At 37.7% G+C, this 27,534-nt stretch overlaps 1 protein-coding gene across 5 annotated transcripts in view; it reads left to right on the top strand.

The window, feature by feature from the left end:
• ASAP2 (ArfGAP with SH3 domain, ankyrin repeat and PH domain 2) overlaps positions 1-27,534 on the top strand; it is an 81,926-nt gene that overhangs the window by 5,846 nt on the left and 48,546 nt on the right. For all 5 annotated transcript variants that reach the window (XR_003535375.1, XM_027690322.1, XM_027690321.1 and 2 more), the window contains exons 2-3: positions 15,729-15,801; positions 19,896-20,041. Coding sequence is in view for 4 of the 5 variants with exons in the window: in XM_027690322.1 (XP_027546123.1) it covers positions 15,729-15,801; positions 19,896-20,041 (219 nt within the window). In the remaining variant the exon portion in view is untranslated. The remainder of the gene's footprint in view (positions 1-15,728; positions 15,802-19,895; positions 20,042-27,534) is intronic.

Here is a 27,534-nt window from a genome sequence, read left to right as displayed (position 1 = left end):
ATTGATGAAAAATATGTACATTTCTGAAGTATTTTACTAACTGGTTTTTTTGTGTTTTGATTTTGCCATGGTGTTGCTGCATTTCTCAGAACTGTCTATCTGGAGCTAGTGTACTTCATACTGATGCTAGAATAGAGTAAAAAATTCTCCTTAGGTTTAACCCACCTTCACTTCCTTTTCTCATCTTTGTGTTGTTCTCTGTGTACCATATTGTGCAGCAGTGGTAGGTAAAGGTGAGGCCTTTGTTCGGGCCTTGCCAAGTCACAGGACAAAAACCTAATCCGTGCTCCAAAGTGCTTACAGTCCTTATGTGGACATGTCCACAAGTGGAGATGGCTGATGAATACAAGCGAGGAATCCCAGAAAACTTGGTGTACCTGACTAGTGTAGTGCGTTTGTAGCTGAACCACTGTGGTTTCTTTTTATTCATATGTATTAGGGTAGTGGTTCTTAAACACTTTAGTTCAACTCTTTAAGCTATTATTTTTTTATAATTTACACCTCCATATGTGTGTGTATATTTATGCATATATATTACATACAACATTCCCTGTCTAAACTCCTGCACTGCGGCTTCTGAGTCTCACTCTTGACAGTCCACATGATCTGTCTGCCCCATTTGCCCAGAAATGAGCTTTCCACCTGAAGCTCCAGAAAAGTTGGGCCTAGCCCTGTTTAGGTTAACTCTTCCCTCAGTTATCTTCGGTATCAAGCTTGTCTATGCTTTCTCAATGTTTACAGATCCTTGTTTCTCTTATTTCTTGAAACTCCTGTGCTACAGTTTACTGGTGCTTTGTCCTATCTCCATGGAGGTCCCTGCCTTGGCCCAGCCCTGTCCAAGGTACTGCAGCCATGGCTGGAGCTCAGGTGGGCTTCATGCTAAACTGGACTGTCTCTCATGGATGGGCCACAGGCAAGTCTTCTCTTGTTCTCAGTCTTCACTGTCTCCAAATAAATGTTCTCTTCTCTGTGAAGTTGCTAGATAGGGAAGAAGCCATGTTATGGTCAGGCCTCTGTGTTGGCAAGCCAAGATACTGCCTTTTAGAGAAGGAAACAGACAGAAGAGGGAGAGGCTGATATGAGAATGGCCGATTTAAAGACAGGAATAAGGTGGATGTTGTGAAAACAAGTGAACTGTTTGTTGAATAGTTGCTGTTTGTTGAATAGCAAAACAAAAAAATTAAAAGCAAGGCAAAACAATTAAAAAATTATTTAGGAAAAAAAGTCATTAAACTGAGAGCTGGTGAGGTCAATAGAACTGAAGAGTTTTTGTACTAAAGCCTGAAGAATGTTCATTAAGTATCCTAAGAAAGGGGAAAATTATGGGAAAAACTACAGACTTGAAATACTCCGAGAAGAATGTCACAAATGAGCTGAGCCTGTCAGAAATGCAAAGAAAAAAACAGGTGTTCAGAGGAAAGTTTTTTATTCAAGAGTATGTAAAGATAAAAGACAAATTTGCAAAGGTCAAGTTTCTTTAGGAATGACAGGAAGCAGTAAAGAAAACAAAAATGCTCTTTAGACACGTGGAGTTGTGAGGAGAAAAAGATAATACACAGTTAGAATGTAGTAATATTAAAGATGATGTCGGTATTGCCGAATCTAAACGAGTGCTCTGCTGCAGTTTTTGAGCTCAAAGTGTGTGAGAAGGTGGAATGGATATCAGGAATAGAGAAGCAAGTAAGCAAGGCAATAAACAAAATTGTCAGCTTAAAGCACTCAGTTTGTTGGGGCTGGTTAACTTATTTTCCAGGGTTCTGAAAGAACTAGGGTGGTAACTAGCAAATACTTCTGACAAATCCTCTAAAGACTAGGATGATATCTGATGTAAGCACAGAGGGTTAAGAAGGCAGGGATGGAAAGAAGAGGAGAAAAAAACTAGAAAAACAGTGGTTGCAATGGATGCAGAAATGCTGACCATGACTGTTAAATTGAGGAAGAGAGGTGTTCTTACTCAGAGAGTGCAAGTATCCTTGGATGAGTGGCAGGCTTGCAAAGTAACCAGTTCCCTTCCTGCTTCCAGAAATGCTTGAAAAATACTGTAAACATGCATTTACAGCAACTACCACTGCTATGCAAGAAGGCAGTACTTTCACATTTGTAGCATAGTCAAATGTGCAAGAACTTCACATCAGAAGAAATTGTGTGTCACCTTATTTACTCTTTCGTTGGTGCTGGAAGTTTCTTATGGAAAAACAGAATTACTGGGAATCATGGTTGTAAAACTGTACATGGTGATTACACCCAGGTTTCATGTAAAGTTAAAATCTCTGCTTTGGTCTGTTTTAACTGAGAGATTTTATTTTTTTTCCTTAACCCAGCTGGAAAATGTAGGTCTGGTTGTGGGACAAACAGAAAATTGATGTTTGTAACTACTGACTTTATTGCAAGCTGATGGTAGGACTGTTTCTCTTTCTTTCATAGCCTTTTCCTTACACAGTCTCACCATTGTTTGCATCTTGCTCAAGCTCTTCCGTGTGCAAAGTGCTTCCTGTAGGTAGCTGCTCTTAGTGGGGACAGAGACATAAGCTCAAAGAGTTTTGGTATTGGATATAAGATTTTCTGTGATTACGGTGACCACTAGCTTCTTTTATTTGGACTAAATCTAGACTTCTTTCCTGAAGTTTACTTCAATATAGGGATTAAGCGGAGGAGTGTATTTGACTAGGAAGCAATAAAAAATGGGAACACAAGAAAAGGAAAACTCATGAAATAATGGGCAGCTGAAATGTCTAAGAGGTAGTGTGAGGATCAGTCAAACGTGAAGAGCAAGAAAAGGGAATTTGATTTAAAAACAAGCTGAGTCAAGAGAGTTACCAGAGGCAGAAGTACTGTTATGGCATATAAGGAGGTGGAGGGTCAGGAATTGGCATGTGGACAGAAGCATTAAGGAGGGGATAAGGAAATACATCAAAAGTCTAAGGAAGTTCAGAGGAATTGGAATTGACGGGAACTGCAAAGGAAGGGGGAGTGCGGCAGTGTTCATGCAGGAAGTAGTATGAAAACACCAGGCTGAGAATGTGGAGGGAGGGCTAATGTGAAAAGAATCAGTATAGTAAGGAGGTGGGCAGGAATATAGGGAAGGGATAGTGGTGGAGGACAGTGAATAATGGTGATCTTATAGCTACATCCTGGTGTGTAGTTTAGGAGAGTGGAAGAAGAGTTCTGCTTGTTGTATATCCAGAAAATTGAATGTAGTGTTAAGTATTATTCAGATATTTTTGGTTGTGGTATATATCTCTATTTTATTTGGAATGAGAAAATAATTTACCTTATGGGGGAGAATTTATTGGTGGAGGAACTGAGATACATCATTGTAGCTGAATAGGCTTTTTCAATGCTGCTTTGCAGGAAATTAGCTTGGGTGGTGTGATTCAGTACTTTTCATCTCTAGTAGCAGGCTTTGTTTTCAAGTGAGTAGGTGTTGGACAGAATTTGAAAAATTTTCTTCTTTGTATATGTGAACTCTGTTTCACAAAAATATTTACTATGGAAGTCACATATTGTGCAGTGAAGTGTATTTCTTTGGAGAATATTCCTTAAGAGGTGGCTGTAAAAGTTAACGTGAAAGAAACTATGGTATAAATTCTAGCATCTGATTTGTTAAAGAAAGAAGAAATAGAGAACTGAGAGGGAAGGCTGAAACTCTACTCCTCGTTGTCTTGGAGCAGTATGGTGTGTAGAACCATCTGCTGTTTGTGGACCCCTCAGCTATCCCTGATTAAAGATCAGATTATCAATGTAGTTCTAGTCTGAAATCTATAATTCTGTCTAGGCATTATGTTAAGTATGTGTGTAGATACATCAAAACAGCTGAAGTGATTAGAGCTGAACAAATTACTTTCACGTTCCTGAAAGCTTTGTTCTACATTTAGAAGGCATACAGGAAGGGAAGATAGTAGAGAAGGCATGTGAACATTCAAATGGATTATTTTCTCATGTTTTATGATTTCTGTTCCTTGTTAGGGGAAGATTTTTTCCTAGAATATGCAATTTCAAGGAAACTTAGGCTGGATTCTAGGGAAGTAAACTTAGAAACAAATGCATTTACTAATCATTTTAAGCCCTTTCAATCAAACAGGATTACTGTTTGGCTATTGCAATACGAGTGGAAATTTCCTTAGCACTTGCAAACATAGAGCCACTGCTCTGTTGCCACATGCAAAACATGCAGTATAGAGTCTTGCAAAGCACATGCTTTAAGTCATTTCTTTATTTTCCAGCACTGTAGGTGTATGTTACACAACAGAAAAAGTACCGGCAGAGTGCTCCTACACTTTGAGCTCCATGTAGACTGGATGCTAACCGTGCTGAAGAAAGTAGCATTGAAGAAGCAATGAAGTAGTAAATCTTTTGTAAGCTGCTTTTTGTTTGGTTTCATTCTTTCCTCTGTTTAGTTCACTCTGTTTCGTGCTTAAATGGTCTGGTTGTAGATGACAAGCTTTTAAGTATTTCCAGTCAGTCTTCTCTGTTTGAGGGATGGAGTGTAGTGTTTGCCACTGCCTTCCCTGTCCCCCAGGCCATGTTGATGTGGTGATGGTGCAAGGACACAGGGTGCTTGGTTACATATAGGTTTGAGTGCTTATCTCTTCAGCTTCAGGCAGTTGATTCAGTAGCTGTTTCCTATTTCATTTGAGAACACAACAGAAGTTCTGATAGACCTGGACATGCTTCTCTCTTCTGAATTGCTTCAATTTTAAATGCAGAAGTTGTTCGCTGTTTTGTCTTTAGGTAGCAGCTGTGTATGAATTTAACCTTCATACTGCTCCATGGTACAAGGAATTACTGCCTGTTCCACTTTATTGATACATTCCATGTACATGAACTCCCTAATTATTTTGGAAAAGTCAATTCTGGGGATAAAGCTTTTATTTTTACATCAGTATGATGTAAATGAGTATTTTATATCTACTGTTTGGTACACTAATAATTGTATGACTTAAAATTCACTTACACCTCAAGGAAGCTGTGCTTTTAGTGACAGAGGTGTCTGAATTGTTAATTTTGGTTATACTTAAAGCTGCTGAAATTCTGGTAGAATTTACGATCGTTGTTTTCAAGATTGTAATAATGTGCTGTGATTTTTATGTTGGGCACCTAAAATGAATGACAAGATATGACAGTTCAGATGCATTCTTTCATTTAGAACCAAATTCCCAAATGGAAATTCATAGAATATTATGTTTATGCATTTACACAACAAGAATTCAAGCTCTTTACTGAGAACTACAGCATGACAAAATGTCAACAAAATGAAATAAGTGCAATTTCTTTGTTCCATTTAACAAACAAAAGAGGAAGATACTGATGTTATCAAATGTTTGGTTGCCATAAGTTGCAAATCTTATATTCGCATTAACTGCTGTTAATTATGTCATCATGCAGACACTATATAATGGGGAAAAATGTATTGATACTGAGAGACTATGCAGAGATTTTCAAAGGTGGTATGGTGAATTACAGAGAGATTGTAGTGCAAACCACGGGCTGAAGTCTGGAAGCCACTATAGAACAGAAATAATTTTATAGTGTTTCAAGAGAAAGTGAGTTTTATCATCTGACACTGGGTTTCATGTGTAATTAATATACCATCAGTATTACAGCTAGATGCCATTCATAAATTTCTACCCTAATAATAGAGAGGTGATATCTGATGTGCTGCTTTACCTCTGATGAACCTTATTTTGACAGCTGGTTCAGTGTTTCCCTGGGAATAGTTGGTTCATTTGAGGTGATTTGTCTGTCTCTCCTGAGCTCCCCTCTAGTTTCCTGCCATTCTTTGTTGTGGGAATACGGTGTCCTAAAAGTTCCAGGTATATCATGAACTAGATAAAGTTTGTGTGCCTTTTTTTCCCTTTCAGAATGGTCACCTCATATATATGTCTGCCAAAGATGTTTGTAATATGGATTTATTATTTTTTTCTGTTAAGAAGCTCTCAGAGGCCTGGTAAGACTGAGGTTTGATTGTGCTATGTTCTTATAGACTCTTTTCTTTTCTTGACTAATTTCTTAGTCCCTAGAATTATTGGATACGTAAAGAAGATATAGTCAGAGGAGTGCTGGATGGGCAGGGGTAGGTCAGTTTATGGCATCCGGTTGATCTGTGCACACAGCCCAAGGTTTTTATTTTTGGGATAGAGTAAGTGCATTACACATTGGGGGAAACTTAACTACTTAGTTTTTCATTGTTTTATAGATGTTGCAACAGGGATGTCTGCTTGGTTCAAGCAAATTAGACCATCGATATGGGAACTTCTGAGTATCTGGAAAGTGTTTTAATTTGTTAATTGCTCCCATAAATGACTAAAAACTCTCTATTCAAAAAGCTTATCATATTCAGAATGAAAGGGCATTATGTTCTGCAAAGATTAATTTTTGTTGGCTCTGATGGTGTATAAAAGGATTTAATACTGGGGAAAAGAGTTACTGAATTGAGAAATCTGCAAAAGGAAAATCCCATCAGCCCAGCTCTTTGTAATATTGACTGATGCAGGGTGAGGATCAGCCTCTTCCAACAGCTGGGCTCCGAACCATGAAGAGCTTTGATGGATACTGACAGCAGACAGAAATGCAAAAACATGAAGGTAGAAAAAGGTCTCTTGCAGGGTGAGGACCAGAAAATTTTGACATGGGTGAAGGGATGGTAAAGTTTACTTGGCTGTTCAAGACAGTTGTCACTGGAACATTTATCCTGTTATCTATATTACTTTGTTTTCCATAGTAATATATCCTGGGATGTTGAAGTATGTAATATTAAGTAATTAGAAATGGAATGGTTAGTGCGACTGAAAAATTAGACAACAATTAAATAATAAATAAGGGAGTTTTATGTACACACCCTTTGTTTAAAAATGAGCCACTGTAAAGAGTAAGTGCATTTTTTTGTTACATTGCTTATGAGATTTGTATTTAAAGTCCAGTCACCTTGTGTTTGAAAGCAGATAGCTGCATGTTGGTGGTGAAAGTATGAAAAGAGAAGGAAAATTTATTTCTCTGTATCAAAATTGGTTAATGCAGGAGATGGATGTGTTCTGGAGAAATAGTTGGCATAAGCAGCTTCCATTCTCTTCTCTTAGGCAAAAGATTTTATTACACAAAAATGCTTGATGTCTGTCTTCCAGTTAAGTACGTTTCATTTCTAACTCTGTTGTGAGGGAAGCATGTGGAAATCCAGTGATTCATACAGAGATACAGCACCTGTTTTGTCCGGTGGGAAACGATGTCATGTATTGACTTGTATTAATGATGTAATGTTTTGTAGCTCTAAACCTTGGATTTGAGATTTCTCTTCTGATAGAAGTAGTTTATTACAGAATTCTGTTTTTTAAGGCACCACTTCTTTGTTTTAATAAATTCATTGTACAACCTCATCATGCTCAGGTGTGGTTTTGTAAACAACATAGGGCAGTGCCAGATTCTCCCGTCTTTTACCTTTGCAGCAGAATTACCTTGCACTTTCAAATATTAATTTTCCAAAGCAGTGGTATTACCTTTCCCTGCCATGCATACCCTTAGCTTTGTGCACAGTAGTTTACTACAGTTTTCTGCCAAATAGAGCAGTGCTTGTTCAAACAGATTGCCTTGGCTTTGGGCCCGCAAGAACCACAAACCCAGATGCTGAAGAAATAATGCTTTTGTGGAAAGGGACCTTTCAGAGACAATACTGCCATAAACCCTGTCCTTTTATTGCATGTCTGTCTCTGTACCCTCACAGTCTCTTAAGTTGACAGGTCTCATGCCAAAGAGCTCATTTATACAAATTAACCATCATAGCTTCTGTTGAATATAATGTTCTGGAATATTTTTTCACATGCACACTCCAAGTAAAGTAATTGCCCTAAATTAAAGTTTTTAAGTTATTATTGTTTTTCTGGAATACATTCAGAAGCTGCAATGGTTTGCCCTAGACTATGCCTATCAGGTTTTTTTCTGCCTTTTGGATCAGTCCCGCTGTGAATGTGCCAGGTGATCAGTGGAAGGAAACTGGAGAGGATTTAGAAAAGAAACTAATACGTGGAGAGAGGAAATGACATAACAGTAGGAGAATGGAAAGGGGATTTTGGAGGGGGATAACATAATTTAGGAAGTTTTTTTACTGCCCTCTGTAACAGAAAAGTGGATTGAGCCCAGCAGTGTAGACAGTTCATTTCTAATAGAAAAATAATAAACAGAGATAGAATGTCTGTGGATATCTCTGATCTTTGAGTCAGCGAGGATTAATTACAGCAAGTATCAGATTGCCTGTAACGATACACCCACGAAGGCAAACTATTGTACTTGATCACCTCTCTCTTTCTTAACTGAGCCAGTTTTTTCCTGTGCCCTGTCGTTTTGGGGAAGGACGTTCTTATATGTGTTCAGCATCTGCAGCAGCCTCTGGCATTATTACTTATTCTGAAATACTAGAATGGGTGAAGTACAGAAGGATTTATGGCTGTTGAGTAGCCCCATGTTTTAAAGCAAATTGCTAAAATGGAGAGTGAGATTAGATTTTGATTTAAAGAAATAATGGTTAAGAATTGTTTATAGTGAATCTAATGTCAATGTGTTAATATTTTATTGATATCACTGTCAGTTAGATGTGCAGTATGGGGAAGAACACAGGTTCCTGTCTCTGGGATTGTATTTCAAATGACTTGAGGATTTATTTCCCAAAATTTTGTTACTGCTTTAGCAGTACCTCTAAGCATTTGTTGTTGTTGTTCCAATGGGCACTTTATTTAAAAGAAAATGGTAACCTTAAGACTTTTCTCAAATTCAGATCCAGTGCTGTGAATGCTTTCAGCAAAACCCATCCAAATAGCTGAAAATGTGAAATAGTTAATTTTACCCTTTCTAAAAGGAAGCTGTTGTGAGTAAGAAGGAACAAATGTTAGAGACTTAGAACTGTTTTAAATGAAAAATAGAGCAAAGATGATGGCTGACTCCTTCCTCTTCTCCCCTTTACTACTTCCCACAGTAGGCTGTTGTGCAGTTGGGAAGACACTTGCACTGAGCTGCGAGAAGTCAGCTTTAGTTTTTTTCTTTCCCTTGTCTGCATTTAGAAAACTTGGGCTTCTTGTTTCTCTCTTGAGAATAGTCTGTTGGGCTATGTAGTGTTTCTGGTTGAGAGTCTCTCTGTCTTTTGTTTTTAAACTCATTGCTGGAAACTGGGAGATTATCCTGGGGTAGGATGTATACGTGCTTTTCTTTGCTTGCTGCCCTGAACATCTGCTGTTGGCTGCTACTGATAGAGGATATCAGGTTAAATGGAGTGTTGATCTGATCCGGTGGCTATTTTTCTGTTACTTTACAGATAAATAATTATTTTCTGGGCCACAAAGGAGAAAGGCACTGGTGTAAGGACACTTGCATAAGATAAAGACCCAGAGTTCTGATGTAAGTTTGGCACAAAAGATGTTTAATGAACATCTAAAACACTAGAGCCTGGGGACTCTCCATTTATGCTGCAACTGCCCTGGTTTTCCCCATATCCTTTGGTTCTGTAAAAGGTGCCAAAATAATCTTTGGGATGTTCGGTTTCCCAGTTTCTGCCTTCCTGCTTGTTTTCCTCCCCCAGTTAAATATGCTAAAAATAGAACAGTTTGTTTCCCCTCTCTGCACTGAAAAGAACAAATAATACATTTATCTTTTGTGCCAGCCTGTATATTGCACAGATCTGTTTAGACAATATAGATTGGGGGATTGATGCTAGTTTTGAGTGAGGTTATTTAAAGATTGTGGCATACAGAGTAGGATGTAGAATAACATTTCAGGAAGTTTCAGTAATCTCAGACTGATTTCTTCCTGGTAAGAGAGGTTTGGTTCTAATTAGTTGGCACATTTTATTGTTCAAAGTAGAAACCTTTGAAGCAGTGAAAATGGAAACTGGCCTTTGGCAAGTGAAACTGGACCTTGTTCCTACATGTGGAAAAAAGCTTTGCTACTGATCACTGGTAGCTCGAGTCCTCTCTCTTGTGTTCCTTTGAAAATCTCTATTTTCTTCTGTTTGTTTTGCTATGCTTCTTCCCCTTCCTAGTATACTTTCTACAGACATGTTTGTTGCTAAATTCTCATCAGGCATATAGAGCTTTAAAATATGTCATGTAAGGATTTGAATTGCTTCTTTTACACACTGTCTTTGCCTCAGAAATGCATTTACTTAGTTATTTTAATTTTGACATTTTCAGCCTGTGGCATGTCAAATACTTGATTCTTGTATTACTGAATACCTTGTGAAAATACTTCAGCAATGTGTCAAAAGTGTATTTGTGATGGGTGCCAAAATGTTAGCCTTAACTTGCTAGGAAGAAACAAATGTGAATTACAATTTAAAAATACTCTCATATTGCAGGTAATTTTAGTGTTGGGTTTTTGTGGTGCGTGTGGTCAAGTGTGGTAGCTTCACAGAGAGATAATTGAAGATACAGCAAGAAAAAAATTACAGATTTTTCAAGTGTGGCAAGTAAACATACTTTTAATCATCTTCACTGTATAGCCCTAGGTTGTAAGGTAAAGTTTTCAAACTAAATGGTGTTTCTATGCCATTTAAGAGAGATTACCTGTGCATTTTTGAAGACTTGTCAAACAAGTGATCTCTACCATCTCTAGATATGCTGTGTAAATTCTGACGTAAGAATTAATTTACCTTAAAAATGGTTCCACAAGATTAACATCAGAAATCACATAAAAGTAAATGAACAGAAGACATAAATACCGTGTTTGGGAAAAGATTGCACTGCCAAGGGCATGCTCAAGAAGGTCACTTTTGAGTTTCTGTTTCAGTTCACACTGCATAACACCACTTCTGTAATAATGTAACTTCTCATCTTATGTGCTGTACAGAAATTTTTGCTTTTTCTCCCCTAAGTCAAAACTATATTTACTGTTTTTAACAGAGGAGTCTGAATGCCCATCAGCAGAAACTGAGTGGGACTATGAAAACTATTTATATGGCTTCTCAGACTTAGTTGTGCTGAAATAAGCAGGTGTCAAAATTAACAGACTTACAATAGAGTTGTTTGAGTCAAAACTAGAAGCATTAGATAAGAGAATAAAATAATACCACCATGTGCACTACTTGGTCACTTTTCTTCTGGTTGAGAAGTTCCCTGAGCACTTCAAGTGAGTAAAAAGTAATGCTAGAATATGTAACATCCGAAGCCATTTTAAAGTTCCCTGCTTCTGGCACTGCTGAGTGCACAAAGCAATTGAGTGAGGGGAAGGCAGTGTTTTGGTGCATATGTGTGCATTAGTGTAGTGTGTGTATATTTATGAAACAAATACAGGGTTAGAAACTTGAAGTATAAGAAAGCTACAGCTGTATTTAAAGTGATATGCTAGTGCTAAGATGTGGATGAAGAAAAGGATGCAAAAATATGAAGAACAGTACTAAACACAAGGAGCTGACCCTTTCAAGTTTTATGCTGAAATTATTCCTTTGAAACACTAGTTGTGAATAAGCACCGATGTTGTTCAATTAAACAAGGCAAAGTCCCCTTCTCTATTTGTTCGTCTGTAAGCAGGACTAAAATAACAGTATTACAGATACAAAGCTTTTCAGTATTTTCCCCATTAGTTGTAGGCATACAGAGCCACTCTTAAATGCAGCACTGTCAAAAGATTTCACCAAGGAAGGGAGGAATAGACAAAGCCTCCTACAGAAGCAAGTCTAGTACCGTACTACAGTAGGAAACAACAACATAATATGTCCTAAATGTATCCAGATCTCTCTTAAAATGGCTAGATATTTTCTATCTCTTTTTTCCTGTTTGGAAAGCTTTCCAGAATTGACTTTACTCCCAAATTTCTAGTCACAGTTTGTTCACGTTTATGTACAGCTAACTCAGCTGTTCTTATGCTAACGTCACTTTTTAGCTTAAATGTTTCTTAATGTTTATCCCTTTTTCCTCTTTGTTACTACCAGAAGGGAATTTAGCTATGACCCTTTCCATTCAGGAGAGAGGAGGCTGCCTACAGCCTGTCTGTCAGGGTAACTGAACAAGCACAAGGTGTGGAGGATCAGTGCCATATTATCTGAACAAAATTGCACTGATCATTAGTTGCCCACATAATAGCCCAAACACCCTTGGGTGACTGGGAATCATTTCAGGAAGGCAGCCTGTGCTTCTTGCACTTTTTGGTTGTGGGTCTTTTTGTTTGTTTTGTTTGGGTTTATTTAATTATTTATATATTTAAGCATTTTGTGCTTGTAATTTGTTTATATTTGTGTAATGGGTACCTTCCAGTTCCCTCCAGCTATCTGCTTGAGCTAGCTGATTCAAAGTTTGCTACAGCTTGTTCCCAGTAATCTAATTACAAAATCAGAGCAGTTCAAGATTTTTTTATTCCATTCCATACTTTGCATACTGCTGGATGAAAGCAACACCTACATTGCCTCCCATTTTGTGTGTATAGTTTTTCTGTAAGTGTTTATCAGAGTCAAAAATCCAGTGGTTCAGAGAGACATGCAAGTTGTCAAGTCCAACGTTTTTGACATAGACCTTTTTTTGCATTTCAATGATATGTAGTATTCAGTGACTTTTTTTTAAAAGTGTTTTGTTTTGTTGTCTTTGGTGGAAGGAGATCTGTATCTTTGTGGTTTTAGTTTTGATGCCTATATCACTTTGTCATCCTGTGGTGACTCTGCGAGCGTGTGGTAAGCCAAAGCCCTGTGTTCTCCTGATATCTTCCCTACGAATCTCCCAGTTTATATATGTATTTTTCCCTTGGATACACAACTTTGCAGTCCTCACTCTTGAATTTCATCCCATTCTCAATAATCACATCAGTGAATTGCATCAACAATAAACCACCCATATTTTAAAGAGTGAAACATGGTTAATTTTTGTGACAGTTTTTTCATTTTACTAGTTACAATATTCTTTTAAGTTTTACGTGAAAATACCATTACATTGAGTACTGACTGTACTTCAGTTCCTCACTTTTTTTCTTTTTTAACTGGGAGAGGGAAGAAATAGCACATTGAGTCGATGATGCATTGATAGAAAGATGGGAGACTTTTCTACTGGGATAATTTTTGTCTGTTTTTCATGGCGTTGGAGTGTGTATCATCTGCCTGAACAGAAGCTGAGCTGAGTCCTCAGGTAACAAAGTCAGTGTTAGCCAAGGTGGTATTAGCCTGCTTAAATCCTGTTGGTTCCTTGAATGTTTCAGCATCATTCTACAGACTCCCTGTCAGCTACTCACCATAAAAGTGTGCTACCAATTACCAGACAAACTGAACTTACAAGGCCTGTTCTGTTGTGGTGAATGAACATGAGAAGAAATTTTGAGGCTAATGTAATGCTAAGGGTTAAAAAAGAAAGTAGCTGGTAGAGGTAGCAGTGTAGTAAAAGTGCTCCTTACAGTCATACAGCTGCTGAATTCTTGTTCAGAAATGTCCCTGCAGGATTCTTCAGCAGGACCATCTGAGTATATCCTCTTACTCATTCCTGGTTTTGCCATTGTCTTTTGAATTGGATTGTGTTGTATCAAGTGTCTACCTGATCATCAGCTTTTAAAAAAAAAATTATTCATTTTTAAACATGGTTTGCTTCTCTCCTGTGGCTTATGACATACCCCCACAAGCACTTGTACTGGCACAGCTGAAAAGGCAGGCAAGGGATGAAGGAAGGATCTGAGGAAGCCTGATCTGGCAGTCTTGTACATTTTCAATACATTAAGGCTTTATGTTTTGCTTGTTCTGTTGCACTCAGTGCTGTCGGTGGTTTTTTTTCCCTGTTATCCTTGTTTTGAATTTTTATGTGGACCAGCTGTCTGAGATGGGTTGGTGCTTGAGTCCTCACTGGTGTGTTTGGGGACATTAGCTGTCATTTCTCTTGGGTCCTGGTTATGCTGTGCCTTGTGGGTTTGCTCCTCTACTGCCTAATCCCAGTGAAAGTGGGAGTTGGTTGAGAGAAGTTGCAAACCAAAATGATGACTTCAGTTGAGGAAGAGGACATGAGGTGTTTTTCCTTACTGGGAGTTTATGCTTTCTGATTGAGGCAGTCACAGGCCAGAAGACTTTATGAATCCATAGATCTGTCTGGATCCCTGACCACAGTAGTAGAAGTAGTTCATCATTCATCCCATGCGCTTATCCTTCCGACTCTTTCTTAGGAAGTATCTCCCCCAAACTAAGGTGCTGAGATTAAATATTTTATCATCTGCACACACAAATCTAAGATTAGCTGGGAATGGAATCTATAAGTTTTAAGTCTCTGGCTCTGAGCCTTCTCTTTGGGCTGTTGCTTGTAATACCTGTTGTTGGAGACATTGCTTTTGCTTTGTCTCCAGGAGGGTATTTGCCCTTTGACAGTCGTCAATGAAATGATCATTCCTCTGCAGTCAGCGGATCAGATGGTGCTTTTCTGAGGTTATTTTTGGAAATCACCAAATACACAATGAGGGAGTTCACTTTATGTATCGTATCCAAACAGGTGACTAATCTAACCTTTGAGATCACACTGGATACAGGTTTGTTATAGTGGATGCAATTTAAATTGCTGAAGAGGGTGAAGAGAGCTGACGTGGCTTTTATGGGCTTTCTTACACTGTTTTATTTCCCCCTTCCTCTTCAGAAGGGGTACTTCAGAATTCCAGGTGATAAGACCTCTGCACTTCTTTTGCTGGTATGTTTCAGATGTGAACTATAAAGATGCTGGAGGTAAAACCTCCAATGAATACAGCAGTACTATGACACTGTAATGTTAATAGTAATGTTATTTCTTTTTGCATTCAATATGTTAAAATAATTGGATAGAGTCCTAGGAACTGACTTCTGCATAATTTCTCTTACACTAATGAGTAACAATAAAACAATGGTAGATCAAATGTGTAGCTGCTGTGATTCACTGAAATCGTATGAATGAAAACTGGAATTAATTTGGTGGGTTTTCTTTGCTTTTTTTTATCATGCATCATGCTAAGCAGCTCTTGGCATAATACAATTTGTAGTGGTTGATATTGTTCTTTGGTGGGGTCCAAAAACACCACCATCTTGGAACACATACTTAAATTTTCTTGAAGATTAACAACTTTTTTTTTTTTTTTTTAATTTGTATAACCATAATTCTGCCTCTCCGTTCTGGAACAATTTTACATTTTTGAGAGTGCCTGTATTTCACTTTCAGTAAGCAAAATGGTTGCCTGCTTCCACTTCTTTCTTTGAAACAAATTGGTTATTAGTGCTTGAGTATTCTTAACAAGATTTAAACTCGAATTTATATAGTCTTGGTGAAAGCTTTGCCTAGTGTTAAAATGTGTGAAAGTTATTTGAGAGATATGTAATTTATTTTGTTCAGCATAGCAGTGAGAAAGTTCATATAGTTGGGAGTGCAATTAACTAAATTATCCAGGAAAACTGAAATTAAATTTCATTTTTAATACTCTGCCTGGGGAAGTGATATTGCTTGTTTCTCCAGCAGTGTCAGAACAGACCATATGATGGGTCAAAACTGTTTTAAGCTTCTTTAATAATTTAACATGGAAAGAAGATACTGTGTAAATAATTTCCTGATGAGTGTACATGATGCTGGCCACCAGCAAAAGAGGAAGGATGTATTTTTGTGGGTAGGGGGACAGAATAGGTTGTTTGGAGGGGACTGAAAGCAAATGGCAAGTAATTTATTAATTACAGAAATAAAGTTAACTAACGTAATAGTGTTATAATTACAGCAGGTTTCCAGAGCAGAGATTTGCCAGAGGGCAAACCACTATTCCACATTTAATTTTTCTCTTTTTTTTAGGCTCTGGATGTTGACCGAACTGTTCTCTATAAAATGAAGAAATCTGTCAAAGCCATAAACTTATCTGGTCTGGGTAAGTACATAACTCTTGTTAGTTTATATTGGTGAAATTGTAGGATTCAAACAGCCAGATGTTGTACTGAATCAGAAAGACTTATATGGGTAACTCTGAGAAGAGAAATATGTACATTTAAAATAACAGTCTTGAACTAGGTGCTTGATCCTGAGCTCAGTAAGGATGAGATGTGGTGAGGTAGCTGAACGTCTCTCGCTGGTGTTGGGGTACGAAGTGGGGAAGTCGTGCTCTCCCCTTTCCACCAGGTCTGGGCTACCTGCTCCTTCTGCCACCCCTGCTGCTCGGCAGATCCCTAAGTGAGATTTTTAGCTTGTATAAAGCAGCATATGCAGTGAAATCAAGTTAACTGGGATTAGATGGGCACCTGAAATGGCAAGGCAAGTGTATCATCAAGAGCTGAGGGCATGGGAGGGGTGAAATTACTCTTTGGCAGCAATAAGAAGCTACATTTGCTCTACTGCTTTGTGAAACCTCACCCTTCCTGGTGGCTTCCACTTATGTATGTTGAGAATTTCATGACGAGAGATCTGATGGGCTACAGTTTTTTGTTGTCAGGTTGTACAAAGTCAGATATTTCTCTCCAATGCTGATAAAATACAAAGAGCTATTGCTGCATGTGTTTTTAAGTGTGTGCCAATCTCATGGAGTTGTGTGTGTTTATCTTCTTTGAAAAAAATAGCTGAAGCTTTTGTTTTGTGCATCAGCAGCATTTTGTGAACAAGAAACAGCATTTATTTTTGTGGATAAGAAACAGCATTTGGTTGGCTTTTGCTCTCACTATGCAGTTCATAGCAATTAGAGCTAAGAAAACCAATATTACATGCAAAACAGATAGGCCTGGCAACCTTGGAGAGCCACCAATATCTGAGAGAACTGGTGGTCATGTTGGTGTTCAGACTCAAGGTTGGAATGAGAACTGCTATTGTGGTGTAATTCTTGTCAGCTAACTGAAAGGAAGTTCCTTCTTGTCTAATGTAATGAAGCTGTTATAGCTGTTATCTTTGTATTGTGGAGGGTCCAGTTTAAGATTCATCTAGAGTTGTTTCATCTGTTACATATTGATTTAGCACCCTTTTTTCTGATTTTTTTTTTTTTTTTACTTTTTATTGTTTGGTTGTTGGTTTTGGGTTTTTTAAATATTAATTTATTCTAGAGTGCTTGGCTATGCCTCATAATCAGAGTAGTTGTTAGAGCATTGTAGGAAATCACTAGTTTTTGCATAAGATCAGTACCCTGCCCATGTTCTAAATTCGTGCTGCCCACCCAATCTTGATAAGAAAGGTTTGGAGGCATTTCTCTTCCACCAGCAGAAATACTACTAACCCAGCCACTTGCCAGCCCTTGGGGTTTGTTTCTCTTGACAAAATAAAAACCAAGGCCCTACACTCATAAGAACACAGTTACTGGATTTTTAATATAGGTTCCCTAAATACGAAATATGCATGTTTTGGCTTTCTTCTGTAATGTGAGAATTTACAAACGTTTATGAAGGATTACATAGTGACTCCAATTTGTACAGAGTTTTGTTTCTTACTTAAAGAAAGCCTCTAAACCCTCAAACGTACCTGAATCATATTTTTACATCTATTTTTAATAGATTTCATACCTTTCCTTTGTAGAGAAACTTTTAAAATCCATTAGGAAGAAACCATAGGGCAGGGAGAGTATTTTGGGGGGTTCCATGAGAAAAATAGAACTTTGTGTTCTTCAGAAGCACTTGTGGAGCACCAGCTCTGTTAAAATATTGCTGCAATAACGACCTTTAGCATTCTGGGGAATGTCTTGTAATCCAGAAGAACAGTCCCTACGATGCTGGAGAACAGAAAACTCCCGGGAATGCTGCGTGGAATCATTGCTGTGCTTGTTTCCTAAGGTAAAAAGTCAGCGCAGCTCAGCCGCTGATTACACATCTCACCATAACAATTAGTGGTAGGAGCCTTTTCACCTTGTTCTCATGCAGAGGCAGCTTTCTCCTTTTGCTCTATGAATTGCGGCCTGACCTCTACTCTTCCTAAGCTAAGCTGGATGCAGGAAGCAGTAAGAATGTAGAAAGCAATATGGGAATAGTTCACCTTACTGGGTAGATGTGAGATCTAGAGGAGTTGCCATATCCTGTTTTTGGCTGTCTATGCCAGTCCATTCAAAGCTTGTTCAGGTGTATGTTGAACGTCCTTACTTCATCCTGCAGCAAAAGGTTTGTGAAGTGCTTAGCCCTTGCTGTTGATGCTGAGGAAAAATAAGTACAGTTCAGTGCTAGCCCTTAGTTTTTAAACTTAGCTGTCAGCAAACTATCTCTGGCTGCAAATTTAAGCTGTCAAGGTAAAAACTTGTAGAATTAATGCTTTCTGTGTAACTTCAGTTTTGCATGTATGTTATCCCAGTCTCTAATTACATGGTGTTATACCACTGCTGCACAGGATTTTAGTTTCATATATTAGAAATTAGAGAAAATTTGTAGTTTTTTGAGAAATAAAGCTCTTGAATGGCTGTCCAGATAGGGCATGTGGACAGACAGGCTTATTTTTAGTTTGGAGCATGCTACGTTTGTTGAACAGGTTGTATAACTAATTCATAGAAATTTGGCAAAAGGACATTACATAAAAAATCCTTTGGATATTAAATGTGTTGATGTGTACAAATGGGCTTGAAATGAAACTGGATCATTGCTTGTTTGAACAGATTAATCCTCTCTAAAATAATCTTCAGGGTTTATGCAGGTCTCATGTAATGACCGAGACAGTCTTTGTTCTTGTTAATGCATAATTTGTTTTCTAAGGCGTGGGGTTTTTTTCTCTGACTTCCTTTGAAGCTTTAGAAGTTGGCCACAGTTAGAATAAGAAATAGGCAACATCAACTTTCTCAGGTGCCAACTTGGTGTGCTTTGTCCATGTTCTCAAGCTTGACATGGTCCCTAAACTTGTGTTCAGTAAGACTTTCTATTTTATTCCACAGATCAAATTGACTTTTGACAAAGGGACTTTTTATGCTTGTCTACACAAGCAAGTAAGCTGGTGTCCTAGGAGTGAATCCCTTGATCAAACGAGTTAAGACTAAGGGCCCCTCAGATTTCCTTAATATTTGAATCAGGGAAGCTTATCTTAGGCCTAGATTTCCTCTCGTTCCCTGGGCTGAGTAACCTCCAACACGTACAGCTCAAAGCTTCCTGAAGAGCAGAGGCATTGGGTGTGTGCTGGATGACTTGCACTGGCCTGGTTTTGTTGTCTCAGAAAGGAATCTGGTTGTCGTGAACCAGAGCTGCTTTGAGAACTGAACTGGCCCATGGTCAATGCAGACTGCAAGGATTTGCTTCAGACCCTGCTCTGAATCAGAGAGCTAACAGATCCGGGTTTTGTCCTCGTCTGTAATGTAGTCTGTAGTATTAAGGTGACTCAAGAGTCCTGTTTGATCTGTCGTCTTCTGTTGTAGAGAACCAAGACTCTGCCAACACACTTGATCTCTTCTGTTTCTTTGTTCGGCACACAGCTGAAATTAGAAAATGTTAATAAAAAACTCTAAAATATCATCATCGTCATGGCCAGGCTTCGCAAACGAAGATTTGGGAAGGGCTCTACTCACGTTTGTTGCAAGCGCGTTGGTGGCTAAAAAGGCCAATATGAGATAGGCACGACCGGTTGCAAAAGGCACAGCAGAAAGACTCATTAGGAGGTATATTCTGCAAGACACAATTCTTTCTGCGTTGTCTTTTCTCCTCAAGAGTGATCCTGCGTGCTTTCTCAAAAGTCTCAGTGGCTAAAATATAGAAGTTCATTATAGGATTTGGGAGTTGTTATGCAGTCTCTGCTATGGTGCAGAAATATTGTGGGTCTTTCTAGAGTGCCAGATGTTTGTCTTGTGTTGGTGGCACATTATCCTTTGTACAGCATGTGGATAGATACACATAAACCAGAATTAGTGAGATATGTCGTACTTCTGTCTTATCAGTGTTAAAATATAAATAATATATGTTTGATGTATCAAGTAAATGTTTTTAGCAAGAAATCTGAGAAGTTTTTTTTTAAAAAAAACCTCAATTGTAATTTCAATAGCCTTTTATCTACTGATGATATTTTCATGTTTTGCTCTTTTTGAAGCTCACGTGGAAAATGAAGAACAGTATACACAAGCACTGGAGAAGTTTGGAGGCAACTGTGTTTGCAGGGATGACCCAGATTTGGGAACAGCGTTTTTAAAATTTTCTGTATTTACAAAGGAATTAACTGCACTCTTCAAAAATTTGGTAAGAATTACTTAAGAAAAACATTGACATTTTAAAGCCATTACAAAAACTATATTTATGAATTACAACAGCTCTTCATATTGAAGACAGTTTGTGTTTTGGCAACCACTGCTCTTAAAAAATTCTCAGTGTGTGAAAATATCTCATGCCCTAGCCTTTCCCCTTGCAAAACTCAAAACTAAACCCAAAACAACAAACAAAAAAACAAATTACTACAAAACCCAAACAAACACAACAAAAAACCCTCTTCCAACACTTCTCACGTCTAAAAGCTTCCCACAATAAAGTAGTTGTAACATGTATTATAAAAGACACATATCCATTTGCTTTAAAATTGTGAAACCAGCAAAACCCAGCTTGATTTACTGTGTGTGATTGTGTTGCTTCTACTTTACTTTTCCCCACTTTCCATTTGTATTTATGAAAGGAGATTTTAGTGTCCCTGGAAGAGAGGGTTCTTGCTTCTCAGGGAAGAAATGGAAACAAAATCAAACAAAATACTGTAATGACAAGTGTCCACTGGGGACCAATCCTGCAACTAAAGCCAGTAAGGCTTAAAAGCACTCTTTGGTGAGCCAGATGGGATGGAGCCAAATGGAAGAACAGGAATTTTAATTATGAATGGAGAATTTTCAGCCTCAGTTTCACATTAATCAGAGGGTACAAAAAGGGCAGATTCTGATTATAGTCTACTAGGTAGAGCTTTCCCATGTCTAAGTCCCAGATTTTCTTGAATTCACATAACTCTTAAACCTGGGGCTATGAAGGGGAAATGACCCTGATTCCTATGAGCGTTTAAAAGTCTGTGTCTGCCGAAATCAATGACATTGAGACACATCAAATGCTTTTGTGAGTCTAGACCAAATGTCTGTAGTTTGCAGCCAGCTGGTCATAATCACTTCTTTGGGGAATGTTTCCAGCTGATGGGATTTAGGGCAGTCCCATTCACTCCCTGATGCTGTCCTCTCTTTTTACCCAGTCCTGATATTGATGAGAGAGAATCTCGCCCCAAATGTATTTATCAACAGTGAAATGTATTTCATATTGGTCATATTGATTTGAACTTCTCTGGATGTACAAATATTATCTGGAATTATGTATCGGAAGAGGCATCCTGATCCAGTGTGAGTCAGTTATCCTGAGTCTCCCATGCAGAGGCAGGCTGCTCCTATGGAAGGGAAAATGGAATGGGTCTTCTAATTGATACCTTTTGTTGACTAAAAACCCCTCTCTATCATATATTAATTGCAATATGATTACTTCATTAGGCAAATAGATCTGGGAAATGTGATGTTTAGGTGGTTTTAAAAAGCAATCTATTAAAAGCTGCACCCCCTTCCCAGAAAACCCTTTTAATGTATTATTTTTTCAAGAGTACTTCTAAAAGCTAAAATATGTTCCTGTTTTACCAAAAATCATACCTATTTGTTCTCTTAAAACCAGAAATTACTATCTTAGCAAAAATATTTCTGACAAGTATAACTTTTCTTCCACAAACTGGAAAGGAAAAAAAACGAAATAAATATCTGTAGGATGTGTAATGCATGTTTTTGTTACCTTTTCTTATCCACATAAGCATTTTGTATGTCTTCTTCAAGGAATATTTCTAGCTCTTTTTGCTGTGTACTGTTTTTTCAGTAGCACCTATGTATTTTTGCTTCAGTTTGTATGTATAAGAAGGGGATATGTCATGAGAGAGTAGCTAAGTCTTTAGTTTATCTCAGTTTGTGGTTCTGATTTTCTCTGTTTTTGAATTGAATAATAATTTTCTGTGGGCTTGAATGTAATGATGGGGGTTTGTTTGTTTGTTTTACATTGCAATAGTATAGGCACCTTCTCTCTTTAATACTATCTGGTGAAGAGCGAGTAAAGTTCTGCTCCTTCCAAATATACTTCATATTGTTGAAGTTGAAAGTTTTTTGTTTTCTCTTGACTAGCAAAGGAGATCTAATGGTCCTTGAATGTGGTGTGTCAGTAGGAAGATAGTTTCATTCAGAAAGAAAAACATATGAAAAAGAGAAGTGAACTTCATTATCGCTTGAAAATGCCATATTCATAAACAAGAAATTTAGAACTATAAAAATTATAGATGTATGTAACTTTACCTATTAAAAGTTAATGCCACTAGAATAAACTGTTGGTAACCAGTCACTTTGAAAATCTGTTCATAAGTTCATTGATGGAAGTTTAGGTTTCTAAGAGGTTAAAAGAATGTAAAAAATGATGAGTGTATAAAGTCCTCTACAGTAGGTGGAAATAAATCGGGATGCTATTTTGTTAAAGGCATAGCCATATGTGAAACAAGCCCCATGCTTTCTCTCAGTGAAGTGATGTATCCAACTCTGACTGCTTTCAGCATGTTGACAGTAAAAAACATCCTTCTCCTCTGGCATTTCCTTGTAGCACTCCACATGTTTTAGTTGTAAATATTTGCATCAAAAATGTAGCCAGGGCCATGCAACCTGCTGCTGTTAAAAAAAACATTCTGAAAGGTACTCTTTAAATAGACCTGTCTCTGGAGTTCCATAGGGCACTGAATTTCCACAGAACATTTTTGCTGAAGTGAACGAGTAATGTGCAAGGAAGTGAGAGGACATGTTCAGACTGGAACAGATGCCAAAGATGTTAACACTGGCAAAGCTTTAGGGCTACTGTCAAGTTTTGCTTTGTCATATATTTTGCTTTTGTTTCCAGAAGCTGATGTGTTTTGTCAGCTCTTGGCCTGGGTGGCATTTAGAGCTGTAGCTCTAAAGTGCTTCTGCAAAAAGACTTTTCCTAAACTTATCTTTAGTAAGGTAGAGAAAAGCCATCATAAGGCTGTTCTGCTTTAACAGGGATATTAGATGCTTGTTTTCTCTAATAATTTTAAAAGTTTCCCAAAAAACTGAAGTTTTTGTGGACTGATCAATGCGTCAGTGTTTTAAATATTTCATTAACAGCTGCAGGTGTTTTCTTTTTTAATCCCAAAAAATGTAAACTATTCAAGTTAAAAGTTCAGGTCTTGAGGTTTTTATATGTATTTTACTATGCTGCTTTTATGTGTGCACTTTCAAATAGTGCTTAAAACTAAAAAAAAAATTAATTGGCATTTACTTTGTATCAGGTCCTTGTAACCATTTGCTTTAGCTATTCTAACACATTATTTGGATCAGTTTGTGATATATACTGTACCTTTTTTCCTCTTACCATAGCTGTAATATCAAGCTACAAATTTTTCTTTAACTTCTGTTTTTTAAGAAGATTGAGCAATCAGTTTGTCTTTTTGATAGTAAACGACCAGAAAATACTAGAGCCATTTTCAGAGGAAACATAGTACCTTTTGTGGAGGTACAGCATTGCTTTTTAATGGCAACCTTGTTTCTAAGCCCTAATTGAATGGTAGCACCCGCAGTTCCCAGGTAGGCTAGATCAGGATGGCACTTGCTTACAGTGTTAATTACTCTGTCTTCTTAATAAATACAGTGCCAAGTAATAAAGGTGTGAAGCTTAATATGAAAAATGTTAGGACAAGGGAAGACTGATTGCAGTATGTTTGCACTTTAAATGTTTTCTTCTTTATATAGTTAGATTGCTACACTGAGAAAAAATAAAATATGTAATTGCACGTCATCTTTGTCGGCACTCCTTGAGAAGGGATTTGATCTGTGAAAATGAAGTAGCTATTTAACAAATTCCATTTTCTGTATTTGTTGTTGTTCTACATACTGTTGTCCTTTCTTTTTCATTTATTTAAATTTAAAGCTAATGAAACAGGCTGGATTGAGAGGACTGGATCTGGTATTTCCACTCTGTGGAAGGTAGCTGGGAGGAAGAGATTTTATTTTCTATTAATAATTCTTGGACTTTTAGCCATAAAAAATGGAAGAATACTAATAATATTTTTCTGACCATATGCTCCTGTTTTACTTACTTTTTAAAATGTAAGAAGAAAGGAGATGTGCTTAAATGCAACAAGTAACAACAAAACTGAAGGAAATATCTTTTCTGTTTTATGTAATGAACTTAAGAAATCTATGTCCAGAATTTTCTTTCAAGGGTAATAGTTCAGACTAAGATTTTTAAAAAAATGTTTGCTGCCTGAACCTTCACTCATCTTAGTTAAGCCCATGAAAACCCCTACAGATATATGTATTTGAGATTGAAGTATTATACGTGAAGCTTAATGATTTAAGTTGTGTTGTTTCTGTTTTTCACTGGTACACTGGAGGAAAACTTGGCTAATGGTGAGAGGAAAAGCATTTGATTTATGCTTGTAAAGATATAAACCAAGATGTAATTATTCCTCCTTAGTGGCATGGGTTCAGCTCCACCTGGAATCACATCTGTATTTCTTTGCCAAAAAGATATTGATCCAACTGGAAGAAATTCAGAGGACAGTAACAAAAAATGATCAGGGCTTGAATAGGTTGATTTATGAATAAAGCTTAGAAGAATTTTAAATAAACGGTTTGCCTCCAGATAACTGTGATTGTGGAAGAGGAAAATACTAAATTGCATATAAATGGGTCCTCACTCTGGAAGTATTAGGTGAAGTATCCCAGAGAAAGCGATACATGCTTACCACTTAGTTCTTTTCACATAGGTTAGAAAATGTGCAATCTGGAATTCTCCTCCACTGGTAAGGAAGAAGGGCTACAATAACTGTAAGTCTCTTCCTTCCTTTGCTTTTACGACTCTTCACTTTATGCTTTTAAGATTTCCCATAAAATACTTCCTAATAGAGAAGTAGCCAGCCTGTAGTTTGTTTATTGGTGGTAGTCATGGGGCTGTTTCTAAGTAATACGTGATGGCAACACTTGGTATCCTGTGTGAAGGCATTTTTCTAGGCAGCTGAACCAGCAGCTCCATGTGGGCACTTAGTGGTGTTCGGCTTCTGTTTCACTGGAGTGACTTTTCCTGTGACATAATGGGTGGTGGGTGATGTCCCAGCTCAGCCACACACCTGTGCTGCTGGTGGGGCGGAGACTGAGCACAGGGAAAGGCAGCATTGTGTCCTTGTGTCCAAGGGGAAGGCACAGTGCACAAATGAAAGTATGTGTTGCATCTCTTTGTGCTACACGATTTTGTGAAGCCGTAGGCTTGTGTGCTAAAGCTTAAAGTTCAGACAAACTGCGTCTCATCTATAGTGGATGTTCTGGTTTCCCCTTGCTCCCCGCTGTGTTGATTTGCCATGTCCTACCAAAGGTCACATCACTGGGAAAATTATTGGAAACTATTAAATCCAATAGCACTTGCCATAAAGAAAGAAAATAACTTAATGATTTGTCAGCAGGCAGTACTACCATCACCTGCGCACACCCGAGTTCACTGGTGATTGAGAAGCCACAGCCAAGTGCATGGGCTGCATCTGAAGTTTAGTAATGGCAATAGGAGTTGTCTTGTACTGTGACTGCCTGAATTTTAGTTTAAATTGAAAAAGTTTTAAGGTCTGCATGTTAAATACTTTAAACTTCAGAAGTACTGACAAAGCTTTTTTTTTTTTTTTGCTTGGATTTAGAAAACAAAATCTATAGAAGTTCTGCAGGCACCAGTATCCAAAGCTCTTATGGAAAAGACTCTTTAAAGTAATCAGGAGGGCTGGCAAACAACAAACGTAAATGTTTAGCCATAGGCTGTTAAACCACTTGAACATCTTTCCCCTTTGCAAATGTTGACTTGCTTGTTGCCTCTACCAGCACTTCTGGCAGCTACGTTTTGTTTATACGTTCTCCCTCCTGCCATTTTTTCTTCTTCTCTGAGCCTTCTCCAACTTAGGGAGTTTTAATTTTTTACCCTGTAATCTTCTTGGAAACTGTCAGAGGAAAACTGCAAGTGCCAAAGCAGCAGTATTGGAAGCGAAAATGAGGTCAACTGTTTTTTTTTTTCTTTTTCTTTTTTTTTCTTTTAAACACATGGAACTTGCTAGTGTTCCTCTGAGACAGGATGACTTTAATTTCTGTGAAGCTCTCCTGCACCTTTGTGTATTTTTTCTAAAGGAATATTTTAAAACATAAAATAGTCAAAATGCGGAGGCTGTTGTGTACCTTCTAGCTCCTTGTACACAGAGTAGGAACTGCAGCATATTAATGCTTCTCTGCATGCCAAAAATGGGTCTATATTTTTAGATAGTTCAGCTTAAGCTTCTCAAGAAAGAGGGGAAAAACATGTAAGATCTTTTGTCTATATATTACTTGCTGATTTCTAAATATGAGCGAGTATGATTCATCTAACTAGGTTAATAATGACAAGTTCATGCATTATGTATTTTGTTGCAAATAAACTAGGAGCATAGGGAATACAATAGGCTGATAGTAATGTACAGGTGATAGCACACAGAAAGATTTATTTTGAATAGCCAAACATTCTCCAAACTTTTAAAAAGAATGTAGAGTTTTTTCTCCTATTCTTTTTTCTTAAAATTGCTTTAGGCTCCAGGCCTCATGACTTGAAATTCTAGGAAACATAACTGTTTTGGAGGCTGATTGATGTTTACATGACTGTGTCTGGGATAATACTTCAGGGTCTGATATTTTTTCTCAGGTTGTTTTGAGTTCTGCTGTTGTGAAATACTTTGTTCTTCCTTTTTGTCTATTTACTGAATTTGAAGAATAATTAAATGGAGGCTGTGAAAGTATCGATCCTTAGGTTAGACATTTGACTGCATCATACTCATTAAATAGAATAACAAAGTGGGAAACTGCATGGGATTATATCTTAAAAGGGACCTCTTCTGCTTCTCCACCTGAATAGCCATTCTGGATGTGCAACTTCTTCTAGAAATTTGTTGGGGTTTTTTTCCTAGGTTTTGTGTAGTTGCAACCTTTTCACTTATCTCCTGTTTCTACAACATATAATTTTATTACCTTTGAGAATGGTTACATTGATATGCGCATGTTGTAGTACTGCTGAGAACTTAGAGGGTGGATGGTTCCCAGCACTGCCAGCTAAGCATGTGTAGATGTTGCTCATTCAGTTTTTGTAGGAAGCATTTAAAAAAAACAAACAACATGGAGTTGAAATGTAACTTGTTGATTCTGAAGGGCTGTGGCTGAGTCCTGCAGCTTTTTGGGGAGGAGAAAATGTAGAGTGGAGGAGTGGAAATGTGATTTGTGTTAAGAGTTCAAAAGACCAGATATTCTATATTTCTTTAGCCTCCCATGCAGAGCCAATCCATGTAACCTTTACAATTGATGAACGTTTGCTTTCTCTTCGATTGCTGGCTGAAATTTCAAGCAAATGCAGTAAGGTAGTTTCTTTGGGGAGGAAGAGTGGAGGCTTGGGACCTTTGCTTGTTTGTTTTAATAGCAACTGGTGAGTACCACGGGGGATGGGACCCCTGAGTCTGTTCTACTGAGGCCACCAAGTAACTACAGGGTGATAATATTTTGTATTTTTCAATTCTGGGGAGACTAATAATTGCAAATATTTTTTTCCTGATGTTTGTGTTAGTATCCTTTCTTTTCTGGATGGGTTGTGCTAATAGGGCCTTGGATGTCCCTGACATTATTCCTGAA

This window comes from Neopelma chrysocephalum, unplaced genomic scaffold, assembly GCF_003984885.1.
Source record: "Neopelma chrysocephalum unplaced genomic scaffold, ASM398488v2 Primary Assembly neopelma1_80b, whole genome shotgun sequence".
Classification (NCBI taxonomy): Eukaryota; Metazoa; Chordata; class Aves; order Passeriformes; family Pipridae; genus Neopelma; species Neopelma chrysocephalum.
The sequence above is the reverse complement of the archived record's forward strand: the minus strand, read 5'-3'. Positions and strand labels throughout refer to the sequence as shown.